This window comes from Trachinotus anak, unplaced genomic scaffold (assembly GCF_046630095.1).
Source record: "Trachinotus anak isolate AG129_WGS33_773 ecotype Australia unplaced genomic scaffold, CSIRO_AGI_Tana_v1 ptg000010l, whole genome shotgun sequence".
NCBI classification, from domain to species: Eukaryota; Metazoa; Chordata; class Actinopteri; order Carangiformes; family Carangidae; genus Trachinotus; species Trachinotus anak.
The window spans coordinates 16,111,147-16,133,252 of NW_027273861.1; the positions used below are offsets into that span (position 1 = coordinate 16,111,147).

The window sequence follows — 22,106 nt, forward strand, 5'->3', positions numbered from 1 at the left end:
AAAATAGTGATAAAATGGCATTCACAGTTCTTAGAGCCCATATGTTTTTTTTGTCCAACTAAAACCTTTGAATATTCAATTTACTAACACATATAACAAACAGTAAAAAGAAAAACACAAAATCATAACTTAAGGAGTTAGAACCAGGAATCTTTGCTTGAAAAATGATTGTAACTCTATGACTTCAATGATTCATTGATTATCATGGTGATTTCTAATTCATTTGCTTTTGATCCACTAATTGTTGCAGCTCTACTTTAAATTACAGTAATGAATACTATTTTATGAATTTGTTTGTATAATATTAAATAAGCAAATCGGTATAATCTAGTGGCCAACCAGTAGAAAGCATCTCCACATTAAAATATTCATCTGTACTTCAGTACCATTAATTAAACATAAGTGACCTCTTACCACAGATATTGTAAGTTTATATATTATGAATTTAATTTAATTTAATTTAATTTAATTTAATTTAATTTAATTTAATTTAATTTAATTTAATTTAATTTAATTTAATTTAATTTAATTTAATTTGCTGTCTGCAACATAGGGTTTGCAAGTTGGACTTGCAGACAGCAGGTGGCGGCAGCGGCCTGTGAGTCACAACAAATAAGAAGAAGAAGAAGAAATCGTGGCAGCGTGACCCGGAACATCCGTTTCAGAAACACGTGTTGTTTTATGTACATGTTTTAGGTGCTGTGGGTCCCGAAAAAGTGTGATATTTCTGTGTTAGAGTCCAGTGTAAAACCTCAGCAACAAATATGGGGAAGAAACTCAAAGTCGGAAAGACCCGAAAAGATAAATTCTACCATCTGGCTAAAGAAACAGGTATTGTACAACTCTCAGAAAAATAAATGTGCATTAGATATTAGCTTCAGCAGGCTTGCCAGTCAACTGTCTTACCACTGTCTTGTCTTTTTCAGGCTATCGTTCCCGTTCCTCCTTCAAACTCATCCAGCTCAACCGTAAATTTATGTTTCTGCAGAAAGCGAGAGCTGTGGTCGACTTGTGTGCTGCTCCGGGTGGATGGTGAGCTGCCACTCAACATTTCACCAGATACTTAATATTAGTGGACAAAACAAAGTTTGTTCTGCAGAGGGCAAAAACTGAACACGGTTAGGGGACCCCGGTCAGTTGCGAACAGCTTATTTTGTCTTTATTCAATCCTGTCAAACATTTAGGAAACATATTTTTTTTTAAAAACATGCTGGTTCAGCTCATGGTTAATTTAAGGCTGTCACTTGAATCACTAAGATCTTTCACATCTACAAATGTTTACCTGTGTAGTCTAATACGACAGTTCTGCTGGAAATCCCACCTTCATGAAGATATTGTTTTGTCTACTTCATTTATATCACTGAGTGTTGGCTAAACAATACAACATACACTGGAGTCAACACCTCTCTGAAACAGTTTCAACACAAACTGAAGGATTTCTTGTATGATGACTGTATTAAACTGCATTATGTTCAGATAGGTGTTCCTAACAAACTGCCAGCTGTGTGTATTTGTATGCTCTGCCTAATGAAACAAATGGGTGACGTGTGCTGTGGAACAGGAGTGCATCCGAAGACACTGATAATTAAACTTTTCTGTGCAGGTTGCAGGTAGCGTCCAAGTTTATGCCAGTTTCAAGTCTCATTATTGGTGAGTGCTGTGTTCTCAGTTTGTCTTGGTTCAGTTTTCCAAACCTAATAATAATTCTCATCTGCTTCTGTGCCTCTAAATTGATTAATATCTTAGCATCACATCTACTCTGCTCTCTGCTTTTTAAAAACATGTATTTCAAATGTAGTTTTACTGATCGGTCTCAGTTAGGGCTGCAGCTAATGATTATTTTTTTCTATCTGTTAATCTGCCAATGAGTTGATTAATTGTTTGATCCATAAAGTGTCAGAAGATTTGTCATATTCAGATTTCTTGCTTTGTCTGACCTACAGTCCAGAACCTAAAGATATTTTGTTTAACGTAGAGGACTAAGTTAATCAAGTTCATTACATTTGAGAAGTTTGAAACATTATATTTTTCTTAGAAATTCACATAAACAATTAATTGAATAATGAAATAGTAATAAACAATTTTTTTTCAGCTCTAGTTTAATTGTTTGGAAATCCCCCAATGAGAATAAATGAAAATGACTGAGATAATGTAAGTGAATGTTTTAAAAAATAGTTTTCTCCTGTCAGGTGTTGACCTGGTGCCCATCAAGCCCATCCCCAACGTGGTGACACTGCAAGAAGACATCACCACTGAGAAATGCAGACAGGTGAGACAGCTGCTGCAGACTTCAGACGATGACTGAGAGAAAACAGACACTGCGGTGTTGCAGACTGGGATATCCACAGAGTGATCAATTTAATACAAGAAACAGAAAAAAGATAGTGAACAAATAGGATTTTCATTTTTATTTTAACTTTTCACCTGAAAGCTGCACTGTTTTCCAAAGATCAGATGTCTCTAAAATCACAGACTCTACAATAGTGGATTTGTTGTAACATGGATTTGGTAAGTAAGATACCGTTCTGTCCCGTATGCAGGCTTTGCGAAAGGAGCTGCAGACCTGGAAGGTTGATGTGGTGTTAAATGATGGAGCCCCGAATGTGGGAGCCAACTGGCAACACGATGCCTTCTCACAAGGTAAGTACAGCAAAAGCAAAAGTGTCAGGACATTAGACTGAAATTTCTTCTTTCTATTTCTCCAAAGTTTTTTACAGAGAATTTACAGCTGATACAGGCTAAAACACACACTCACTGTGATTATATATGTCATATATCTGGTGATATAGAAAGACATAAAAAAATGAAAAAAGTACTTCAACATTTGCATGTAGGAAGGAAAATGGACTGTCCTTCTCATTATTTCGTCTCGTTTGCTTGTTTTTTGATCCCTGAATATTTTATAAAAGGCACCACCACCTGTCATGAGGGATGGTATTTGAACCTAATGGCCCCACAATCTCCTTCTGTTTCCCTCTTCCCCACCAGCCCATCTGACCCTCATGGCTCTGAAACTGGCTTGTGAGTTTCTGACCAAAGGTGGCACTTTTGTCACAAAGGTCTTCCGCTCCAAAGACTACCAGCCGCTGCTCTGGATCTTCCAGCAGTTCTTCAAGAAGGTGCAGGCCACCAAGCCGCAGGCGTCTAGAAACGAGTCCGCTGAAATCTTTGTCATCTGTCAGGGTCAGTGGCAGTCTGGCAGTCAGATGACTGGATTTAACATAGTTCTTGGTCATTTCTGCTGATTGCATCTAAACCCAGTTTGTTTGTTTTTTTTTCCCTCACCAGGATTTGTTGCCCCGGATAAAATTGACAGTAAGTTCTTTGACCCCAAACATGCATTCAAAGAGGTGGAGGTGCAGGCCAAAACTGTGAGGGAGCTGATTCCTGTCAAGAAGCCAAAGGTATGTACACTGCATAGGATGATGGAGTACTAGATGAGCACTAGTACTAGATGATGAACTGTTCAATCACATAAAAAAAAATGCCAAATTAGATTTTTCCATGATTTCCTGTTATTAACTGAAAAGCTGTTTACACGTCATTTGCTATGAAGTTGATGTGGTGTGATGACTCTCATCCACAAACAGTTTTTTACTGTTTGATTCCAAAATTACATCCATTTCTGACCAAGCAGCTCTTTTTTCTCTTCAGGCGGAGGGATACACAGATGGTGATTTGACTCTCTACCACAGTTTCACAGTGACAACCTTCCTCAAAGCTGACAACCCTGTGGACTTCCTGGGTAAAGCCAGTGAGGTGAGACATTTTGCAGCTTCTCTGCTGTCATACAGATGGTTTAATCATCTGCCAATGACAGTAGCAAGATGTATTTTATTACCTCGGAAACACCAAGCAAGTCTAACTTGAGTTTAGAGTCATTTGTCAGAAGGTATGCAGTGTAAGATGAGTCGCCTCATTCAGTGAAGAGACACAAAAGTCAAGTTAAGGAAAAGCTTTCCTGTATTGCTCTTCTTACTCTTTGTTCCTCACTAAGATCACCTTCGACAACCCAGACCTGGAGTCTCACTCAGCCACCAGTGATGAGATAAAGGAGTGTTGTCGTGACATCAAAGTCTTGGGCCGTAAAGAGCTCCGGTAAGTCCTTTATCTGTCCGTCACTGCTGAGGTTTGTGCGTTAGAAAACAGCAGTTTGTGCTGTGCTGTTGTAATAGCAGGATTAATGACTCACGCACGCATGTCTGTGTGTTTTTCCTCTTTCATCCATCCTCACATCTGCAGCCTCCTGCTGAACTGGAGGTCCAAGCTGAGGAGATACCTGGCCAAGAAACTGAAGGCAGGGGCTAAACAGCCTGACCAGGAGATCAGGTAATAATCTCTTTACAGCACATTTACAAAAAGCCTCTGAGAAAAAATGTCATGTCTTTGCCAGGAAGTGTCACAGCAGATCAAAAATTCTCTGCTTTGTTTTTAAGCTTAAGTTCTGATGAAGAGGATGGTAATTCAGAGGAAGAGCCAGACGAGAAGAAAGTGGAGGAGGAGGGTGAGGGGGAGGAGGAGGAGGAGAAGATGGACGGTGATGAGGAGGAAGAAATGGAGAGGAAACTGGCAGAGCTGAAAGCGGATGAGGTGGCTGAACTCAAACGGTAAGGCAAAGTGACGCTGTTGCTCTTGATGTGGATTTAGTGAAGAAACAAGAAATTATCACTTGCAGATTTGTCATTTCTTGGGGAAACAGAGTTTGTATATCTGTCCCGCTCCATCAGGAAGAAGAGGAAGCTGCTGAAGGAGCGGAGGAAGCAGAGGGAGAGAGTGGAGCTGAAGATGGACCTGCCAGGCGTTTCCATCGCTGACGGCAACGACTCCTCCTTGTTCTCCCTCACCGCCATCAAGAAGCAAAAGGTAAGGAACCTCTAACGTCGGACGATGTGGTCTCTGGACAGAAGACACAATTTTTTCATATGTAGACTTAAAACCATGAGGTACTGCGAAGGTCCCCTGTGGAGGTTTCCTGTAAACAAACACTGGCAGAAATGTGTATCCTTGTCCTCCTCCATCATCTCTTGCCCTACGTTGTCCACTGGCTGGGCTGACTGTGAACCACAACATCACAGGTTTGAGTCTGGCTAATGACCTTTATTGGATGTCAAAAATAAATACATTGTCAGTCTCTGTAACTTAAAAGACTTATGACATATGTTTTGATGAACCACCGGTCTTGCCATTAGAGTTTTAGTCCCTTTTCTGTCACCAGCCCAAACTTAACAGAAAACAGATGCAAATACTCCCGAGGACTGAACGCAGAGATGCAGCTGAATCCTTCAACAATGCAAATTGAATGTTCCTCTAATGTTACCTTCGCTTCATCAGGTGCTGGCTGATATATCCAAGGGGGACATGCAGGCAGCAGACACTCTGGTAGATGAAGAAGATGACCTTCACCTGTCTGAGGAAGAGGACAACGAAGCGGATAAAATGTCCCTGGCCTCTGATTTGGATGAAGAGGACTTGGAAGAGGTGGAGCACAGACAGAAAGAGCTGGAGAAGAAAGCACCAAAGAAGAAGTAAGTAGACCAGAAACTGTCCTGTGTTTTAGGTCTAACTATCCTCAATACTAACATTCAATACAGTGCAATTCTAACATATCCAACTATGTTCAGTCAGTAGCAAACAACTTTAATGCCTCATAGGTGATTAAACTAATGTTCTCAAGTTTCGGAAGTATTACATTCTACTGACACATGTGACCTGAAAAATTGTTAATCTGAAGTCAAGAGTGGTGTTTGTATTCATCTGTTTTCATTTGTAAACATTGTGTTCCAACTGTATTTAGTTCAGCCCTTAAATTTGAGGCAAAGATTAAATTTCAACCAACTAGACTGATGCAACCTGTTTAAACATTTTGTTAATCGTTTTATTTTTTCACCATTTCAGTCAAGACTTCATGAAAGAAGTCACTCCTCTATTTGTTCTGCTCCTGCCATGTTTTGGCAACAATATCCTACTCACCCCCAATGATTATCATTCTCTAATTTGGTTTGTGAGTATCTCCTAATTTGTCTATGTATTTTCCAGAGTACAGTTTGCTGAGGAAGAGGAGGAGGATGAAGGGCAGGATAGTGGTTTGCTGGTGGAGCTGGAGGGAAAGGATGAGAAGAAAGAGCGAGAGACCAACCTGTGGTTCAGCAAGGTTTGTCTGTGTGCACTCCCATAATGCAACATATACAGCTCGGCAGTTCCACGGTTTGATGTTATACTACGATGAGATCTTCTTTCACATCGTTGCTGATCTTCCTCACGGCTTTCACCTGCAAATGAGTCTCTGTGATCTCTGACCCATGATCCTGCCGCTCTTTTGCTCCTTAGGGCATTTTCTCAGAGATCAACCTGGAAGGAGACGCAGAGAGCGAGCTCCAACAAACTGAGTGGCTCCAGAGCAAAAAGACAGGTAACCCACCCCCCCCTTTTTTTTTCTAAAATATGTCCATGATTCATTAAAGCTATGACACAAAAATAAAACAAATCACTTTGCATCACTCATACAAGTATAGTAGCTCTGCTAAATCTGACAAAATAATCAGTTTCTGTCTTTATTTATTTATTTTTGTTTTTTTATAGGAAAAGGCAAAAAGAGGAAAGCTGAGGAGGAAGAGGATGAAGAGGAGGAAACTGCACAGCCAGAGCAGGAAAAGCCAGGACCTTCACAGCAAGCTGAAGAGGAGAGTGACAGCGACTCGGATGACAGCAGCGACGATGAGAAGTAAAACCTCATTTACTGTGGCTGTCTATTCTGTTTTCTGTCCAGGACATTATATAATGGATGGAAGGGACATTGTTTTAGAATGAATGAGCTTCATTTCCAGGGTGTTCAAACTCACTGTTGTATTCCTTTTTGTTGTTCAAGTAATTCACGTTAACCAGTGCTTAAATTCACAACTAAAATTACAAACAAATAAATCACTCAAAACTTCACTCCTTCTTCCAGACAGATCACCAGGATGAAGCAGGCCAGGGGGGCTGGTGGGATGTCAGGAGAAGCCGATGATGACGACTTCCAGGTTGTTCCTGTAGAAAGCACCAGTGAGTAATGAGAAACACTTATCGTAGGTTTTAGCTGGTCCATTCACAACATCCTATAGTCAGGTGGTCATCCTCAAACTTTAACATTAGTACAGTGAATTTCCAATGAGATTACTGTTCTGGAAACTGATAGATAAAACCGCCAACATTTCAAACACAGTCAGAGTAAGAAGTTTTTTGTGTGTTTTTATAATAATAATAATAATAATAATAATAATTAAACAAACTTTATTTGTAAGTTGCTTTACAACAAAGAAATTACAAGCATCACATAAAAATGCATAAAAGGAACATAAAAACAAAAATGAAATAATTATAATAAGCATAACCAAATAATACATTTGCATGTGTCATCATAAAGCTGAACTACATGAGTGAGAAAGGGGAGAATGAACCTGTGAAGGTGCATCAGCTTTTATGTTGTGTGTAACTTTGTGGATGTGTGTATGTTTTGCGCTCCTCAGGTAAGAAAGCCAGGATCCTGGATGCAGAAGGCCTGGCCCTCGGCTGTCAGATCGCTACGTCTAAGAAGAGAGCCAGGGACCTGGTTGACGGTTCCTTCCATAGGTGTGTGTGTGTGTGTGTGTGTGTGTGTGCACGTGCGCGCGTGCGTGTGTTTGTTGTTTTGAAAGATTTTAATCTTCAGTAGGAATAATGTAGATGGGGGACAATGGAGGACAATAAGAGAAATGTAGCATAAAATTTGCAAAAAATGAAACTAAAATGGGTATTTTTGAAGGATACCTTTTTACATATTTTTTACATTTAATTCCTATCAGGGAGTTGAGTTAACCAAAATGTTTTGTACAGTGATTTACCCTATGAATGAGACAGAAAGGGTGACGAAAGAGCGAGAGCGTGTTGAGTATTGCTCACCACTCAGTGTGTGCATGCGGGGCGATGTGGCAAGCTTAAGTTGCCAACATGAAACTATGGCAGGGCAAATGAAATTTCGTATTAATTTAATACTAGAAATAATTAATATGTTAATGTATGTAAAACAAGCATCATGGGATCAAGGGATCATCATCCATCAGCACAACCCTAACACAGTATTTCATGTGCCTGTGCAGCAAACTGATTGTATGCTTCTGCAGGTTTTCAAGCTCCGAGGAGGCATGGGAGGTTCCTGAGTGGTTCCTGGACGATGAACGTAAACACCGGAAGAAGCCAGTGCCAGTCACCAAAGAGATGGTGGAGGAGTACAAAGAAAAATGGAAGGAGATCAATGCCCGACCCATCAAACGAGTTGCTGAGGCCAAGGCCAGGAAGAAGAGGAGGGTAAGTCGAGGATGCAACTGTTGAGGACATATGATTAAAAAGATGCCTAAGAGGCCAAAAGATGATAAAACTGGATTATTATTGAAAACATTACAGCTCCTAGATCTACATCGTGTTCAGCTTCACAAACTTAATTCACCTGTTTATTTGTGACTTTTCTAGATGCTGAAAAAGATGGAGCAGGCTAAGAAGAAAGCGGAGGCAGTTGTCAACACAGTCGACATCTCTGAGAGGGAGAAGATGGCTCAGCTGAAGAGGTATGGCGTCAAACCTGTAGAGTTGGAGCACACCATAAAAAGAAATTATCACTGTGAAATCATAATTTTAGGAATAAAAATACTCAATCATTTTGTCTTTTGTTTTCCTCATTCTGTCAGTATCTACAAGAAAGCAGGCCTGGGGAAGGAGAAGAGAGAAATAACATACGTTGTTAGCAAAAAAGGAACTGGCAAGAAGGTGAGACGGCCTGCCGGTGTCAAAGGAGTCTTCAAAGTGGTGGACAGTCGCATGAAGAAAGACATGCGGGGAATGCAGAGGAAAGAACAACATGCTAAAGGAGGCAAAGGAAAAGGTGGCAAAGGCAAAGGAAGACCGTCAAAGGGTGGCAAAGGAGGATTCAAGAGTGGTAAAGGGCGAAAAGGAAAATAAATTTGAACCCATAATGTTCTGGCAGTCCTGCCTTTCTACCTAATTATTAAACATTGCCTGGACTCATGTTGCAGGAGAGCATTTATGGAGCTTTGTGAGCTGAGATGAGTCCCACAGTTTGAGCTCCTGTATCATGGACAAGATGAACTTTGGTCATTGACATGAATGCCCTCTTTTTAGCAACCTTTGCTGAGGTTCCTTAAACCCCTGGACACTAGAGCTATGATCTAAAGGTGTTCTGGTTACGTCTTTCTGAAGATGTACGTTATTTGCCTGTAGCTCCTCGACTGGAGTGGTGTCACCGAAGAGCTGAACTGTAAATCATGTTTAACACAATAACAATGAATATGTTAATCAGAGTTTGTAAATATTAAATACACATCTTTGCAATAAACATGTTTTGTTGAAATAATTTGTCATTTCATTGTCATTCATATGTCATTTAAGTAATGATACAGGCTACTCAGTATGACTCAAACAAAACCGGCTGTACAAATTCACAGGTTACTTTATAACAGGAAGAGAGAGTGGACTGTGAAGCTCTGAACTCCCAAGTGTGATCAAGGATACACTAAGTGTGACCTAGTTTCAGTGTCCTGACACAGCAGTTATGAAACAGATTTTATGTTTGCTGCCAAATCTTTACTTTCTTTTTCTCCCCCCCCCCCCCCCCCCCCCCCTTTTTTCCGTCCAGAAAAGGAATCAAGAAATTTGTTCACCATGTATTTTGTACTGTCAGGTCACAGTAATAATGTTGTATGCACGCTTAACACAAGTTGTAGAGCCATTTAATTAGGGGTTTGTACTTAATTGGAGTATTTTCCTTTGTAATTTTTCTACATTTATTCTACAACTGATATTTTAAAACCAATTGGTTTTATTTTAATAAAATAAATTTAACACTGACAGAGTTCATTCCTTTTGAGTAATTTGATACTTATTCTCTCCTAATTCACTACTTTTACTACTCCTTTACGTTTGACATTTTAAGTACATTTTCTTTACAATCCTTTCGTACTTTTACTAAATGTGGTATCGTACTTTCATTGCATTAGTTTTACTTAAATGAAAAAAAATGATTCTTTCACTTCATTAAATTTTTCTCATAAAGAATATATATAGTCGTATAATATCTTGTATTACATAGAATAATTTAGTCTTCCAGAGTGAAACAGAAGTAGATAAAGGTTAAATTTCGCTAAAATATAAGCGACTCTTGTGCCCTACTACATTTCCCGCCCGCCTTTGCGAAATACTTACTTCCGTTATGTCTCTAAGGGTTGTGCCGTAAAGCGGGATGGCAACTTGTAGTCGCAACGGTGAGGTGTTCTGTATAGTTAGTGCAGAAATTGCCTTACAACAAAATTATTCACAAAGCTAAATTTGAGTCGGTGGGTCTGACATTATACCTTTACTATTCACTGTAATTCAACGTTGATTTAACGTAGCTGTTAGCCTCTTGAGCTAAAGTCGGTTAGCTAACAAAAAAGCCGGACGGTTAGTTTGGGAAGTACCTGCCTCTGACTGCTAAGATGTTCCTCATTCTCCTGGTGAGCTGTCTGTCAATGGCTGCCGTGGGGCAGCAGGTGAACGACGACTGGGTCGACCCGTATGATATGCTCAACTACGATGCAAGCACCAAAACGATGAGGAAGCCCACCGAGGTTAGGTCTACACTGGCTCTACTTGCATTTGTTAACATTGGTGTTACCCTGAATACTCTGAAGCCCTTGTGACAGTTAGAGTGTGTGTGTGTGTGTGTGTGTCTGTGTGTGTGTGTGTGTGTGTCCCACAGCCAGTAAACTATAACAATGTGGCAACTAAAAGAAGAGAGTACACTGAGGACTCCAGCCAGGCCCAGCTTGAGTCGTGTAGCAGTCAAGTAGTGGACCTACAGAGACAGGTTGGTGGTTTGGTTTTATTTTGTAATAAGACAACCCACACATAACACACTTGTCCAAATATTAAAACAAGAGAGAGAGAAAAAAAGATGGTTTCAATAAAGCATGTAACATACAAATAAGAACTACAATACAGACAATACAAAACACAAGCAACATGCAAAGCAAACAAAAGTGTTATACATTATATTTAAGAATGACACAGAATAAAACATGTTAAAAAAAAAAAGTTGTAATATGCAGATAAAATGTTATATACACTCAAACATATCTCGTCTTTCCCTGTCAGTTTCCAGTTTTTACACCTGTTTTTAAAATTAGTAAATTCAGAGTGTCTCATATTATCTGGTAAGCTGTTCCAACTTTTAGCCCCCACACACTGAAAAGGTTCAGATGCACAATATCAACCCTACCCTATTGTACCTTTGTTAGTTTCCAGTATGCTCAAACACCAGACAGGATGTAGGGTGTTATCCATTGTTAGGAGTTCCGCTGAGGAAACCAGTTAAAGCAATTCAGAATATCCGACTATATAATAATGGTGGTTCAATTCCTCACATTTTTAATTACTTTCAGATTCAAACAGAAATCAGTAAATGTCTGAATTTACACATCAATCAATCAGCCATTTTGTTCCCAAAGAGTAAGTGGTTGTGCAGCAGTGCACAGGATGTCTGCAGGTCTTGAAGAAAAAGTATTTAATTCAGTTTCCTCTAAGGAAGAACAGTAGGAGGTTTTGACTTACAAAAGTGTTAAAACTTGTGTTTTGTTTCTGTATCTACAGTGCATCCGGAAAGTATCCACAGCGCTTCACTTTTTCCACATTTTGTTATGTTACAGCCTTATTCCAAAATGGATTTAATTCATTTTTTACCTCAAAATTCTACACACAATACCTCATAATGACAAAGTGAAAAAAGTCTGCTTGAAATTTTTGCAAATATATTAAAAATAAAAAACAAAAACATCACATGTACATAAGTATTCACAGCCTTTGCCATGACACTCACAATTGAGCCCAGGTGCTTCCTGTTTCCACTGATCATCCTTCAGATGTTTCTACCACTTGATTGGAGTCCACCTGTGGTAAATTCAGTTGATTGGACATGATTTGGAAAGGCACACACCTGTCTATATAAGGTCCCACAGTTGACAGTGCATGTCAGAGCACAAACTAAGCCATGAAGTCCAAGGAATTGTCTGTCGGCCTCCGAGACAGGATGGTATCGAGGCACAGATCTGGGGAAGGGTACAGAAAAATTTCTGCAGCATCATCCCAGTGAGCAAAGCGGCCTCCATCATCCGTAAATGGGAGAAGTTTGGAACCACCAGGACTCCTCCTAGAGCTGGCCGCCTCTTGTGATATGCTCTTTTCCTCAGGATTTAAATCTTTGAAGTCAGATTCAAGTGCTCTAATGACAGTGGTTGGCGTCAACGGTGACAGTTCTTTCGCAGACACACGATGGCACAGACCCATCACTTCTGTTGATCCTTCAACCCGAGACGAGCCACCAACAATGCTCCAACCTAAATCAGTCTTGATGGTATAAGGTTTCTCATCACCTCCTGTGATGATATGTCGAGGTGCCAATGCTCTGGGGCAGTCATATCCTATCCGCAGTTCGACCTCGCAATTTAGCAGCTCTGTTTGAGGGGTATGAAATCTCTGGTGTATGCAGGTGGCAAGTAGATAAAGGTTTGTGAGGAAATTCCTCTTACTCTGAGCCCACTAACTTTTTCACTCTGAACAATGGAGTCTTTTCCCCTTATAGTGGTAAGCTTTAACTTTACTGGCTCTAAACTTGTTCCCACCTTCTCACATACTTCTTTGTCTACAAAAGTGTTGCTACTCTGTGTGTCTAGTAAAGCATAGACTAAAGTCTCTGTTTCAGGGGTTGTGACTGAAGAAATCCATACAGATACTATCATGGATGTGCTCCCACCATCACCTCTTTCTACGCAGCAAGAAAGGGAAGATGTGTTTTCTTCCACATGAGTAGTGTGAACAGATGTGTCTGTAGCAGTGCGGTTCTCATGCAGCAGTGTTGGATGGTGTTTCTTACATATGCTACAAGTAGCTTTGTTCTTGCAGTCCTTTAAATTGTGCCCTCTCCTAAGGCAGCCAAAGCACAGGTTTTTGTCAAGTACTTTTCTTTCCATCCACAGGCATATTGGCAAATGTCTGACATTTATGGATGGAGTGGCCTTTTCCACAGCACATGCATTTGACCATGTTTGAGGATGGAAATGACATGTTGACGTTCTTGGATCCGTTTGCACCTTTTGAGCTTTTTGTCATTGTGCTTGGTTTATCCGACTCTTTCATATTTGTGATGAACACATTAGCTTTTGGGCGCTTTAAATCTCTGGATGACTTCTCTTTACTAGACTTCAAGGCCTGAAAGGATGTTATAGGATTGCATGCAATGTCTGCCTCTTGGGCTATAAACACAGAAAACTCCTTGAAGTTAGGGTATTCACCTGTTTCCCGTAACTGTTACCGTTGTTACATGATGATTCCAGCGAGATGTCACCCAATCAGGGAGTTTTTGGAGCATCTTTTGATTTTCTTCACAGTCATTTAACACCTGAAGTCCTTTGATGTGAGGCATGGCATTGCTGCATGCTGTCAGAAAATCACTGAATTGTCACAGTTTAACAGAGTCTCTTGAGCTGATCTTTGGCCAGTTATTCAGTTTTTCTCTGTAAGCCCGCTGTATTACAAAGGGATGGCCATACCGATTATTCAGCAGCTCCCATGCTTGGCTGTAAGCTTCGTTGTCCTTCCTGTAGAAGTTTCCCTCCAATACAGATTGTGCTTCACCACTGATGTATTTCTGTAGGTAGAACAACCTGTCCACTGGGTTGGTGCATCGCTGTTCTATCAATGCTTTAAAACTTGTGCTCCACTCTAAGAACTTGAGTGGGTCCCATGAGAACACTGAGGATTCAGGTGCAGGAAGTCGAGTGAGAGCCATTGTGCTATGTAGAGTTTGTACCAACGATGCCTCTCTGTTAATGTGGTTCATTGATTCATAGTTACTGTTATGACCTATTTGTTCCTCTTTAATTTAATTATTTTTATTGGATGCTAGAGGACAACTGGCCACTTCATTGCATGCTTTTCTACTTTTCTCGCAGGCTTCTCCTGAGCCAGCTTCAGAGTATGCCTTAAGCTTAAGCTTAAGCTTAAGTTACAGCCCGCCTGGAGTTTGCCAAAAGGTACCTGAAGGACTCTCAGACCATGAGAAACAAAATTCTCTGGTCTGATGAAACAAAGATTGACCTCTTTGGCCTGAATGCCAAGCGTCATGTCTGGAGGAAACCAGGCACTGCTCATCACCTGGTCAATACCATCCCTACAGTGAAGCATGGTGGTGGCAGCATCATGCTGTGGGGATGTTTTTCTGCAGCAGGAACTGGGAGACTAGTCAGGGTTGAGGGAAAGATGAATGCAGCAATGTACAGAGACATCCTTGATGATATACTGCTCCAGAGCGCTCTGGACCTTGGACTGGGGCAAAGGTTCATCTTCCAACAGGACAACGACCCTAAGTACACAGCCAAGATAACAAAGGAGTGGCTTCGGGACAACTCTGTGAATGTCCTTGAGTGGCCCAGCCAGAGCCCAGACTGAACATCTCTGGAGAGATCTGAAAATGTCTGTGCACCGACGCTCCCCATCCAACCTGATGGAGCTTGAGAGGTTCTGCAAAGAAGAATGGGAGAAACTGCCCAAAAATAGCTGTGTCAAGCTTGTAGCATCATACTCAAAAAGACTTGAGGCTATAATTGCTGCCAAAGGTGCTTCAACCAAGTACTGAGCAAAGGCTGTGAATACTTATGTACTTGTATTTGATTTTTAAATTTTTTTTATTTTTAATATATTTGCAAAAATTTCAAGCAAACTTTTTTCACTTTGTCATTATGGGGTATTGTGTGTAGAATTTTGAGGTACAAAATGAATTTAATCCATTTTGGAATAAGGCTGTAACATAACAAAATGTTGAAAAAGTGAAGCGCTGTGAATACTTTCCGGATGCACTGTATATTTGTGAGTTGTTTGGAGATGTTATACAATAAGTGGGATTGTTGTGATAGTGGATTGTGCTGCAGGAAGCTGTTCAATCCTTTCAACCAATCAAGATGGGTAAAACACTTCTGCTAGATATAGCAGCTAGGATGCTCAAAAAATTCCTAAAATGACTGAATGAATAAATAATTTTTTATTGTTTAGTCCATCCGTTCATTTTTTGCTGTTTATCCAGGTCCAGGTTGCATTAATTTAATTGATTATATAATTAGGAATTATTGTTATATAATGATGTGAAGTACTGGAAAAATGTGATATAATAATAATAATAATAATAATAGTAATGATAATATCATATTCTAGGGCATATCATTCCTACTGATTTTCCATTCTTTAACCAGTATGATTGTGAAATGGGTATTAAATTTCATTCTATGTAGCATTGAGAAGGCCATAATTTTAATGTGGTGAACCCTGAATGCAAGAGAGACACAAGATTTCAGGTATGGAAGCTGATTAGACTGATTTCTTTAACATCTTTTGTCATATAGAACAAATGGGCCAAATAGCAATACATGAGAGCAACTGGCTAAAACTGGCAAAGATTTGGAAAACAATAAAAAAAACAGACCAAATTTAAAACTCATTAAACAACTGCTGCTGGTCACTGTGTGTATGTGCACCCATACCAGTCTTTTTTGGTGTGGAGCTCTGCAACTTAAAGTCAAATTTAATGAGCATAGGTTGCTGGAGACATCATAGAGACTGCTCTTCAACCTCCAACCGGAAAGTACAAATTCAAACCCTTTTGAAAACAAGTATCTGCCCTGCTGATTGTCCTCCTGCAAGATACTGAATCCCTATATGGCAAATAAGCATGCAATAAGTCAAGCGTCACAAATATTGTGCTTTGCATTTTATTCAGGTTGAAGAACAAAAGAAGAAGATCACACACATCTCACAGCAGCCTACATGCAATCCAGTGTTCAAGAGATTCCTTACCAGGCTCCTGAAGGAAATAAAAGGACTTGGTTTGGTTTGTGGTCATTTATATTGTACTATTTTATTTTGAGCTTGTCTTTGCTAATCACATGATTCCCTGTTTAAATGTCACATCCCGGATATTGCTGTCTCTTATTAAGCTTATTCAAATAAATTCCGCTTCAATAATAAAGACCCCATGTGTTGTAGAAAACAGGGCACTGGCATTTTAACAAACATGTCACTTTTCTCCCCAGCCCACTGAGTCCTCAGATGTCTTCTATGATGCCAAAATCCGATTGTCCAGACAATCCATGACAGAGATTCAGACACTTCTGGAGGGTGAAGACAGCTGGAGAACAGGGGCTCTGGACAATGCTATCAGTCAAATACTGGTTGATCTTAAACCACATGACTATGAGGCCTGGAAGTGGCGTTTTGAAGACACTTTTGGCGTGGAGATTGACACACTGTTAAAAGTGAGCTCATCCAAAGTCTTTGTTCATGAGTCTTTAAGACACTTTAAGTCACATGTTAACAATGGAAAAAAATAGACTCTCACTGTTTCAGATTGAAATTCTTTGCCTTGAAGTGAGACTATGGTGTGTGCGTTGCAAGCTTGAGTACCTTGTCTGAAGTCAAAAATACCAAAGACCTTACATGTACTGAAAGATTAAAGCAGAGTTCTGTAGTTGCTTTTATCCATCAGTCATCGCAGTACTTATACAAGAATAATTTCCCTCTGTTCTCCCTGCTTGTGTTCCAGATGGGGCTGTGTTTACTGCTCATAATGGCCATCATCTGCACTCAGCTGTGGTCGACTGTCTCCTGGTTCGTGCAGTTCAGTAGACTGTTTGCTGTCTGCTTCTTTGTCAGTATTGTCTGGAACTGGTTTTACCTGTACAAGGTGAAGAGCTCTTTCGGTCTCTTGTTTTAGCTGTTAGCCAGTGCTTATTTAATTTTTTTTTAGACTAATAAGATGTTTGTAATGTCGTTACATTTCTTTTTGTTCAGATTGCCTTTGCTGAGCACCAAAGCAACATAGTAAAGATGGACAGTGTATATGCAAAATGCACTGGAGTGAAGAAAATTGACTGGAGTGATAGTTTGAAAGGTAAGCAAACAACAAGTGGAAGATACATTAGAGGTGTTCTGTGAAAAACTCGTATCTCCAAAATTTTCAGCTTTTTGAAACTGCATTCTTCTGACAAGCTAATTTTCATATCTGTAAAATGTCCAAGATGTGTGTATCTTGGTCACAGTTCTTTAAAAGGGATCTGTATGTTTACTATACTAATTACTTTTCACTGATATATTGTTTCAGATTTTTCAAAAATCAAGTATTGGTTGTGAGGCATTATGTTCTCAGGCTATGTGTCCATCTGTCCCATTCTCATGAAGACAGTCTCTGCACACCTGGAGCGAATTTCTTCAAATTTAGTGCAGACGTTATCTTGGACTAAAGGATGAATCGATTGGATTTTATTGGTCAAAGTTCAAGGTCACAGTGACCTCATGTTCTTATGAATGCAATATATCAGGAACGCCTAGAGGGAGTTTCAGTACATTAGGTGCAAACATTCATTTGGATTCAAGGATGAACTTATTAGAATATGACATTTTTAGCCATAGATCAAGATATGCTAATTATGACACAATTTAACACATGTCTAATGGATAAAGTGATAAAGTGATGAATGAGGTGAAGGTGAATGTTTTTGGTTTAAATGTTGATTTGTTAAATGTAAGATCAACAATACAGCGCTCTCAGCTGCTGTAACAGACTGAGTCTGATTCTCTCTCTGAAGAGTGGTTCAGAACCACCTTGACTCTTCAGGATGACCCTTGTAAGAAATACTATGAAGTCCTCATGATCAACCCCATTCTGCTGGTACCTCCAACCAAGGTAGGTCACTCTGCTGTGTGGTGGTAGATCTTTTGTGTTCCCGCTCGTTTATTTTTTGTCAAAAACATGACATAATGATAGTTACTATTAATTCTCATTCTCAAGACATTAATATTTAGAAGAACCAAAATGTTGCATTGCTATAATAAGACTCATAAATATAATGAAAGCATGTCACTAAATCTCTCAAATCTGTATTTGTTTTTAGTTTCTGCGTTTGTGTGGAAATGGTGTGTAAGTTAGATTTGAAACATCCCTCTCTGTTTAGGCGATCTCAGTTACCATCACAACCTTCATCACAGAGCCGCTGAAGCACTTTGGCCAGGGGATCAGTGAATTTCTCCGAGCCCTCCTCAAAGATCTACCAGTTACCCTGCAGATCCCAGTTCTCCTCACAGTCGTGCTCTCAATTGTAGTAAGGACCCTCAATAAATTGTCAATAACTCAAAAATAACACAAAAAATAGACAATGTCTCTCTATACTGGTATATTTATTTCACTCTTCTACAGGTAGTCTTGTATGCAGGCGTACAGGGAGCCTTCCAGCATGGCATCACTGCACCTCTACGCCGTCCTCGAAGGGATCCACCTCCTCCAGAGCTGGACCCACCTCAGCCTCGGCTGAGGATTGAGGGTCGTGACCGCTTAGAAGGAGGGGACGCACCACAGTTAGCTCCAAGGCGCAGAGCCAGAGATAACAGGTTAGACAGGGATCAGGTTCGTCAGAGGCCAACCAGCAGACCCAAGGAAAGGGAGGCCCCAGTGGTTGTAGAGACACTAGCTGCCCAACCTGTCTACAGTGAGGATGAGACGGATGCTGAGCGGCGGGAAGGAAGATCCGAGGCAGAGCAGAATCTTTCTGCTGACTCAGATTCAGCAAACCAGCAGGAGACACACGAGGAACCGGCAGGAGTAGGTGCCAGCAGTGTTGCTACAAACACATCCCAAGCAAAAACTAAACCCGCTCAGTCAGATTCATCTCCTTCAAAGACTAAGCCTCTGAAAGTGAATGAGAATCGTTCTCAGGATGAACCCCGCAGAGACAATGCAGCTATCAAACCTCAGCCAGCAGCAGGAGGGCAGCCTTCACAAACTGGAGTTCCAGTGAGTTCTTTTTAAAATATACGACAACTACATAAAGTGTACCTTAATAAGACATATCATAAAGCTTCTTAACCGATTAAAAATGTAAAGTACCTTGTTTATTGTATGTTGTCAGCATCATATATGCACTAACAGGATGGTGAATATTCACATGCTTCGCAAATTGGTAAATACATATTTATGCTTATTATTTATAGTATACATTTTTATTTGGGCATTTGGCCAGTGTTTTCACTTTTTTAGCTGTCGACTTTGTCTTGTTCTTCTGAATGTGTCCAGACAGTAACCCGTGGACAGATTTTAATTTCATGTGCATGTCATGTTTGTATTGCTGCCATACCATACCTCTATAGTTTTTCTCTTAAGTTACACATATTATAAGTGCAGTGGATTTCAATTGGGATGCCATGGCATACTTGCTGTTGTGTCAGCCTGATGATGCCCAAACTTTCATGAAAATATATATGGTATATTGATTACTAAATTATTCTGCTCTTGAACTTGAAAGATTTTAGCTTTTTTTCTTCTTCCACTCATGTGTATAGTCGTCAGTATTGATGTGACATTTGTGTACAACTGATAGCTGAATCTGCCTTTTAATTATGTGTGCCACGGCAACAAAGAGTTTGAATTCCACTGCATATAAGTAAGTTAAATTCATGAATTTCACTCACCATTTGAGGACTTGTTGCAGTTAATAATAAAAAAAAATTCAAACTTGTAGCGTGCAACTGAATGTCGGGCATTGTATCTCACACTTTTGTTAATAGATGTTTTATATGCTGCTACAAGGCATTTTTATTTGGTATATAAACATTTTTGAGTAATATATTTACCCCCCCTCACTGCAGGACCCGGAAGCCTCAGCTGAAGACAAGACCTCCTCTCTTTCACTGACACACATTGAAACTGTCGGGGTTCCTGTTCAGGAGACGAATCCAGCACAAGCGGAGTGAACAGCTGCTCCATCAACAGTGTCATCGGTTTTTGGTGTCCGGCAATGCTGAATTGTGCATCAGCAAACTTAATCTTGTTGCTGCGCAGTCACCTGAATGTGCCTTTCTGTTTGATGAATCTGCTCTATATTTCATAATGGTTTTGGCTGAGCTTCATTTCCTCAGTGAGAGAGCTCAACATTTAGTCAACTGCACAGCAGCCAGACTAAAACCAGGATCAGGGAAACAGAAAACAGATACTGTATGTTTAAAAATAGTGTTGTTTAATTGATCTGGTGTTTTGGTGTGTCTTATCCATGAGCAGGAATCACGGTCTTATAAAACAAAATTTTCTAAGGTTGAATGTAATGATAAAAGACCAAGTAAGACTTGGCACCACTATGAACACAATGTTTCAACTTTTGAAGTTAAGATATATATTTGGGTTTTGTAATTTAAAAGGATAATAATATTTCTTCTTTGCTGGTTTGTTACAATAAGCTATTCTTGTGGTGACTGTCTATAGCTGAGCAGCAGTGATACCTCATTTCATTTTCTATGAGAAAGGACAAACAGCTTGTACAAAGTGCCACAGGATTGCTGCCAATGTTTGTACATCTGGCAAAATTTTGTATATATATATATATATATATATATATATATATATTGCTAATTTTACATTATTTTCCTGTTTCCCTGCAAGCCATTATTCAATTCATTTTATCATTTTATCAGAAGCACTACAACAGTGACCTTTTGAGAACATTATGTTCCATATCAAGTATTTAGGTTGTCTTTTACTGTCACAGTATTGTGTATTGATCCATGAGAAATAAGATTTTGCTTGGAGACCCCGTTTCTCTGAGCACAGCTGTAGCAGATATCATGACTGTCCTGCTTTTGGTTGAATGACGGAAAACTCTCCCTCTGAACACACATCATTAACATCATATTTGTATTATGTGTTATTATGCATGTGTTGTTATGATGTATCATACATGGTATGACAGATAGGAAATTCACACCTTGGTAAGATGCAGCATAGACAAAATCCCTGGAAAGAGTTTTTTTTTTCTTGTATTAGTCATGTATGAGTAGAGAGTCCTGGCAGTTACATGCCAACACAATAAATGTCACTGCTGCTGATTTTCTGCTGAGTGATATGAGAACAAGCCGACCCAGGTTATAGCCAACTTTAACATTTCAGTCTTGGTGTTTCTCTGACACTCACTGGTGACATAGAAGAGATTCTCTAGCTGCCAAAAATCAGGTTTTCAGCTCAAACTAAATAATTAATTACTGCATGAAAACCATCTTTCATTTTGATGGGCCACTTTCGCTTTGTTTGTTGCGCAGCCGAGACTGAGTTCATCAAGGGACAGCAACAGTTGGACCGTTAAGTCACGTCACTGTTTAGAAGGGAAGAAGCTGCAGCTTGAGATAAGCATTAGCAAGACAGTAGACACACGTGTTTGACAAGTGGTGGATACAACAATGAAAAACATCTGCAAACCATGAAGGTCCACTATGCCAGACACTGACACACCTGTAAAGAAATACCCTTCTCATTTATTTAATTTACACTGCTGTCATGATTTAATCTGAGATGATTGTGAGGATCTTATATTGATTTTGCAATATTCGTTAAAGATAAAAAAAAAAAAATGGACCTTGTTTGTATGAAAAACTTGTTTAAATTCTTTTTGCAACACAAATTAAATAAAGATTGAAAGACAAATGGCTACCTGTTGTGGAGTCCTGCAGTTTTCAGTACCCATGAATTAATGTGCACACATTCTCAGAACAGGACATCTGTCATTTTGTGAAATGTGTTTGTATGTAACGCATCATGTCATTACATAACAGTCGCAGCCTGAAGTACATCCACATATCTCACTCAGCGTCTTTCACTGTTTATTTTGCACCACATTTTCACAGCAACTTGAGTGCACACAAAGACAGAGTCAACTGGGAGTGTTGACACATTGTCAAGCATAACTAATATAAGTCGTATAACTATGGGTGGTGGACAGAGTAGTGTTATGCATAAGTGGTGGACTAAGATGTTCAACCATGACTTTAACACCATTAATCTAAGGTAAATATTGAGAGGATGTGAAATTACTACTTTTTGTTCTTGTTTTTTTATAATCAACTTTTCATTCTTTGAGTGCCCTACTTCATAGTTGATAATCTTTAAATATCGTTTTATTCTGTCAGATTCTGTCATGGCAAAAATACACCTGAATCTGCCATGTTGTCAGGCCGCAGGCTGC

General features: G+C 39.7%; 2 protein-coding genes and 1 long non-coding RNA gene across 4 annotated transcripts; 2 read left to right on the top strand and 1 right to left on the bottom strand.

Annotated features, from left to right (window-relative positions):
• Positions 1-643: 643 nt before the first annotated feature.
• Positions 644-9,382, top strand: ftsj3 (FtsJ RNA 2'-O-methyltransferase 3). Its single transcript, XM_071487926.1, has 21 exons — positions 644-831; positions 927-1,032; positions 1,604-1,650; positions 2,190-2,269; positions 2,541-2,640; positions 2,989-3,183; positions 3,289-3,404; positions 3,655-3,759; positions 3,998-4,098; positions 4,243-4,329; positions 4,437-4,607; positions 4,728-4,863; positions 5,332-5,525; positions 6,037-6,151; positions 6,328-6,409; positions 6,580-6,721; positions 6,947-7,041; positions 7,506-7,608; positions 8,139-8,322; positions 8,485-8,579; positions 8,700-9,382. The coding sequence occupies exons 1-21, from the start codon at positions 765-767 to the stop codon at positions 8,968-8,970; spliced, it is 2,592 nt and encodes an 863-aa protein (XP_071344027.1). The 5' UTR covers positions 644-764; the 3' UTR covers positions 8,971-9,382.
• Positions 7,252-10,626, bottom strand: LOC139627206 (uncharacterized). Of its 2 annotated transcripts, none has more exons than XR_011692517.1 (3): positions 10,489-10,626; positions 8,462-8,593; positions 7,252-8,339 (listed from the first exon to the last, which is right to left on the bottom strand). It is a non-coding gene; the product is annotated as an uncharacterized lncRNA (long non-coding RNA). The 2 variants fall into 2 exon arrangements; XR_011692516.1 differs by lacking the exon at positions 10,489-10,626 and adding an exon at positions 10,231-10,359.
• Positions 10,499-21,572, top strand: clcc1 (chloride channel CLIC-like 1). The gene is made up of 10 exons (XM_071487927.1): positions 10,499-10,634; positions 10,766-10,873; positions 15,830-15,940; positions 16,143-16,364; positions 16,652-16,792; positions 16,900-16,999; positions 17,694-17,791; positions 18,060-18,206; positions 18,302-18,895; positions 19,747-21,572. Exons 1-10 carry the CDS (start codon positions 10,503-10,505, stop codon positions 19,849-19,851), a joined length of 1,758 nt encoding a protein of 585 aa, XP_071344028.1. The 5' UTR covers positions 10,499-10,502; the 3' UTR covers positions 19,852-21,572.
• Positions 21,573-22,106: the final 534 nt, after the last annotated feature.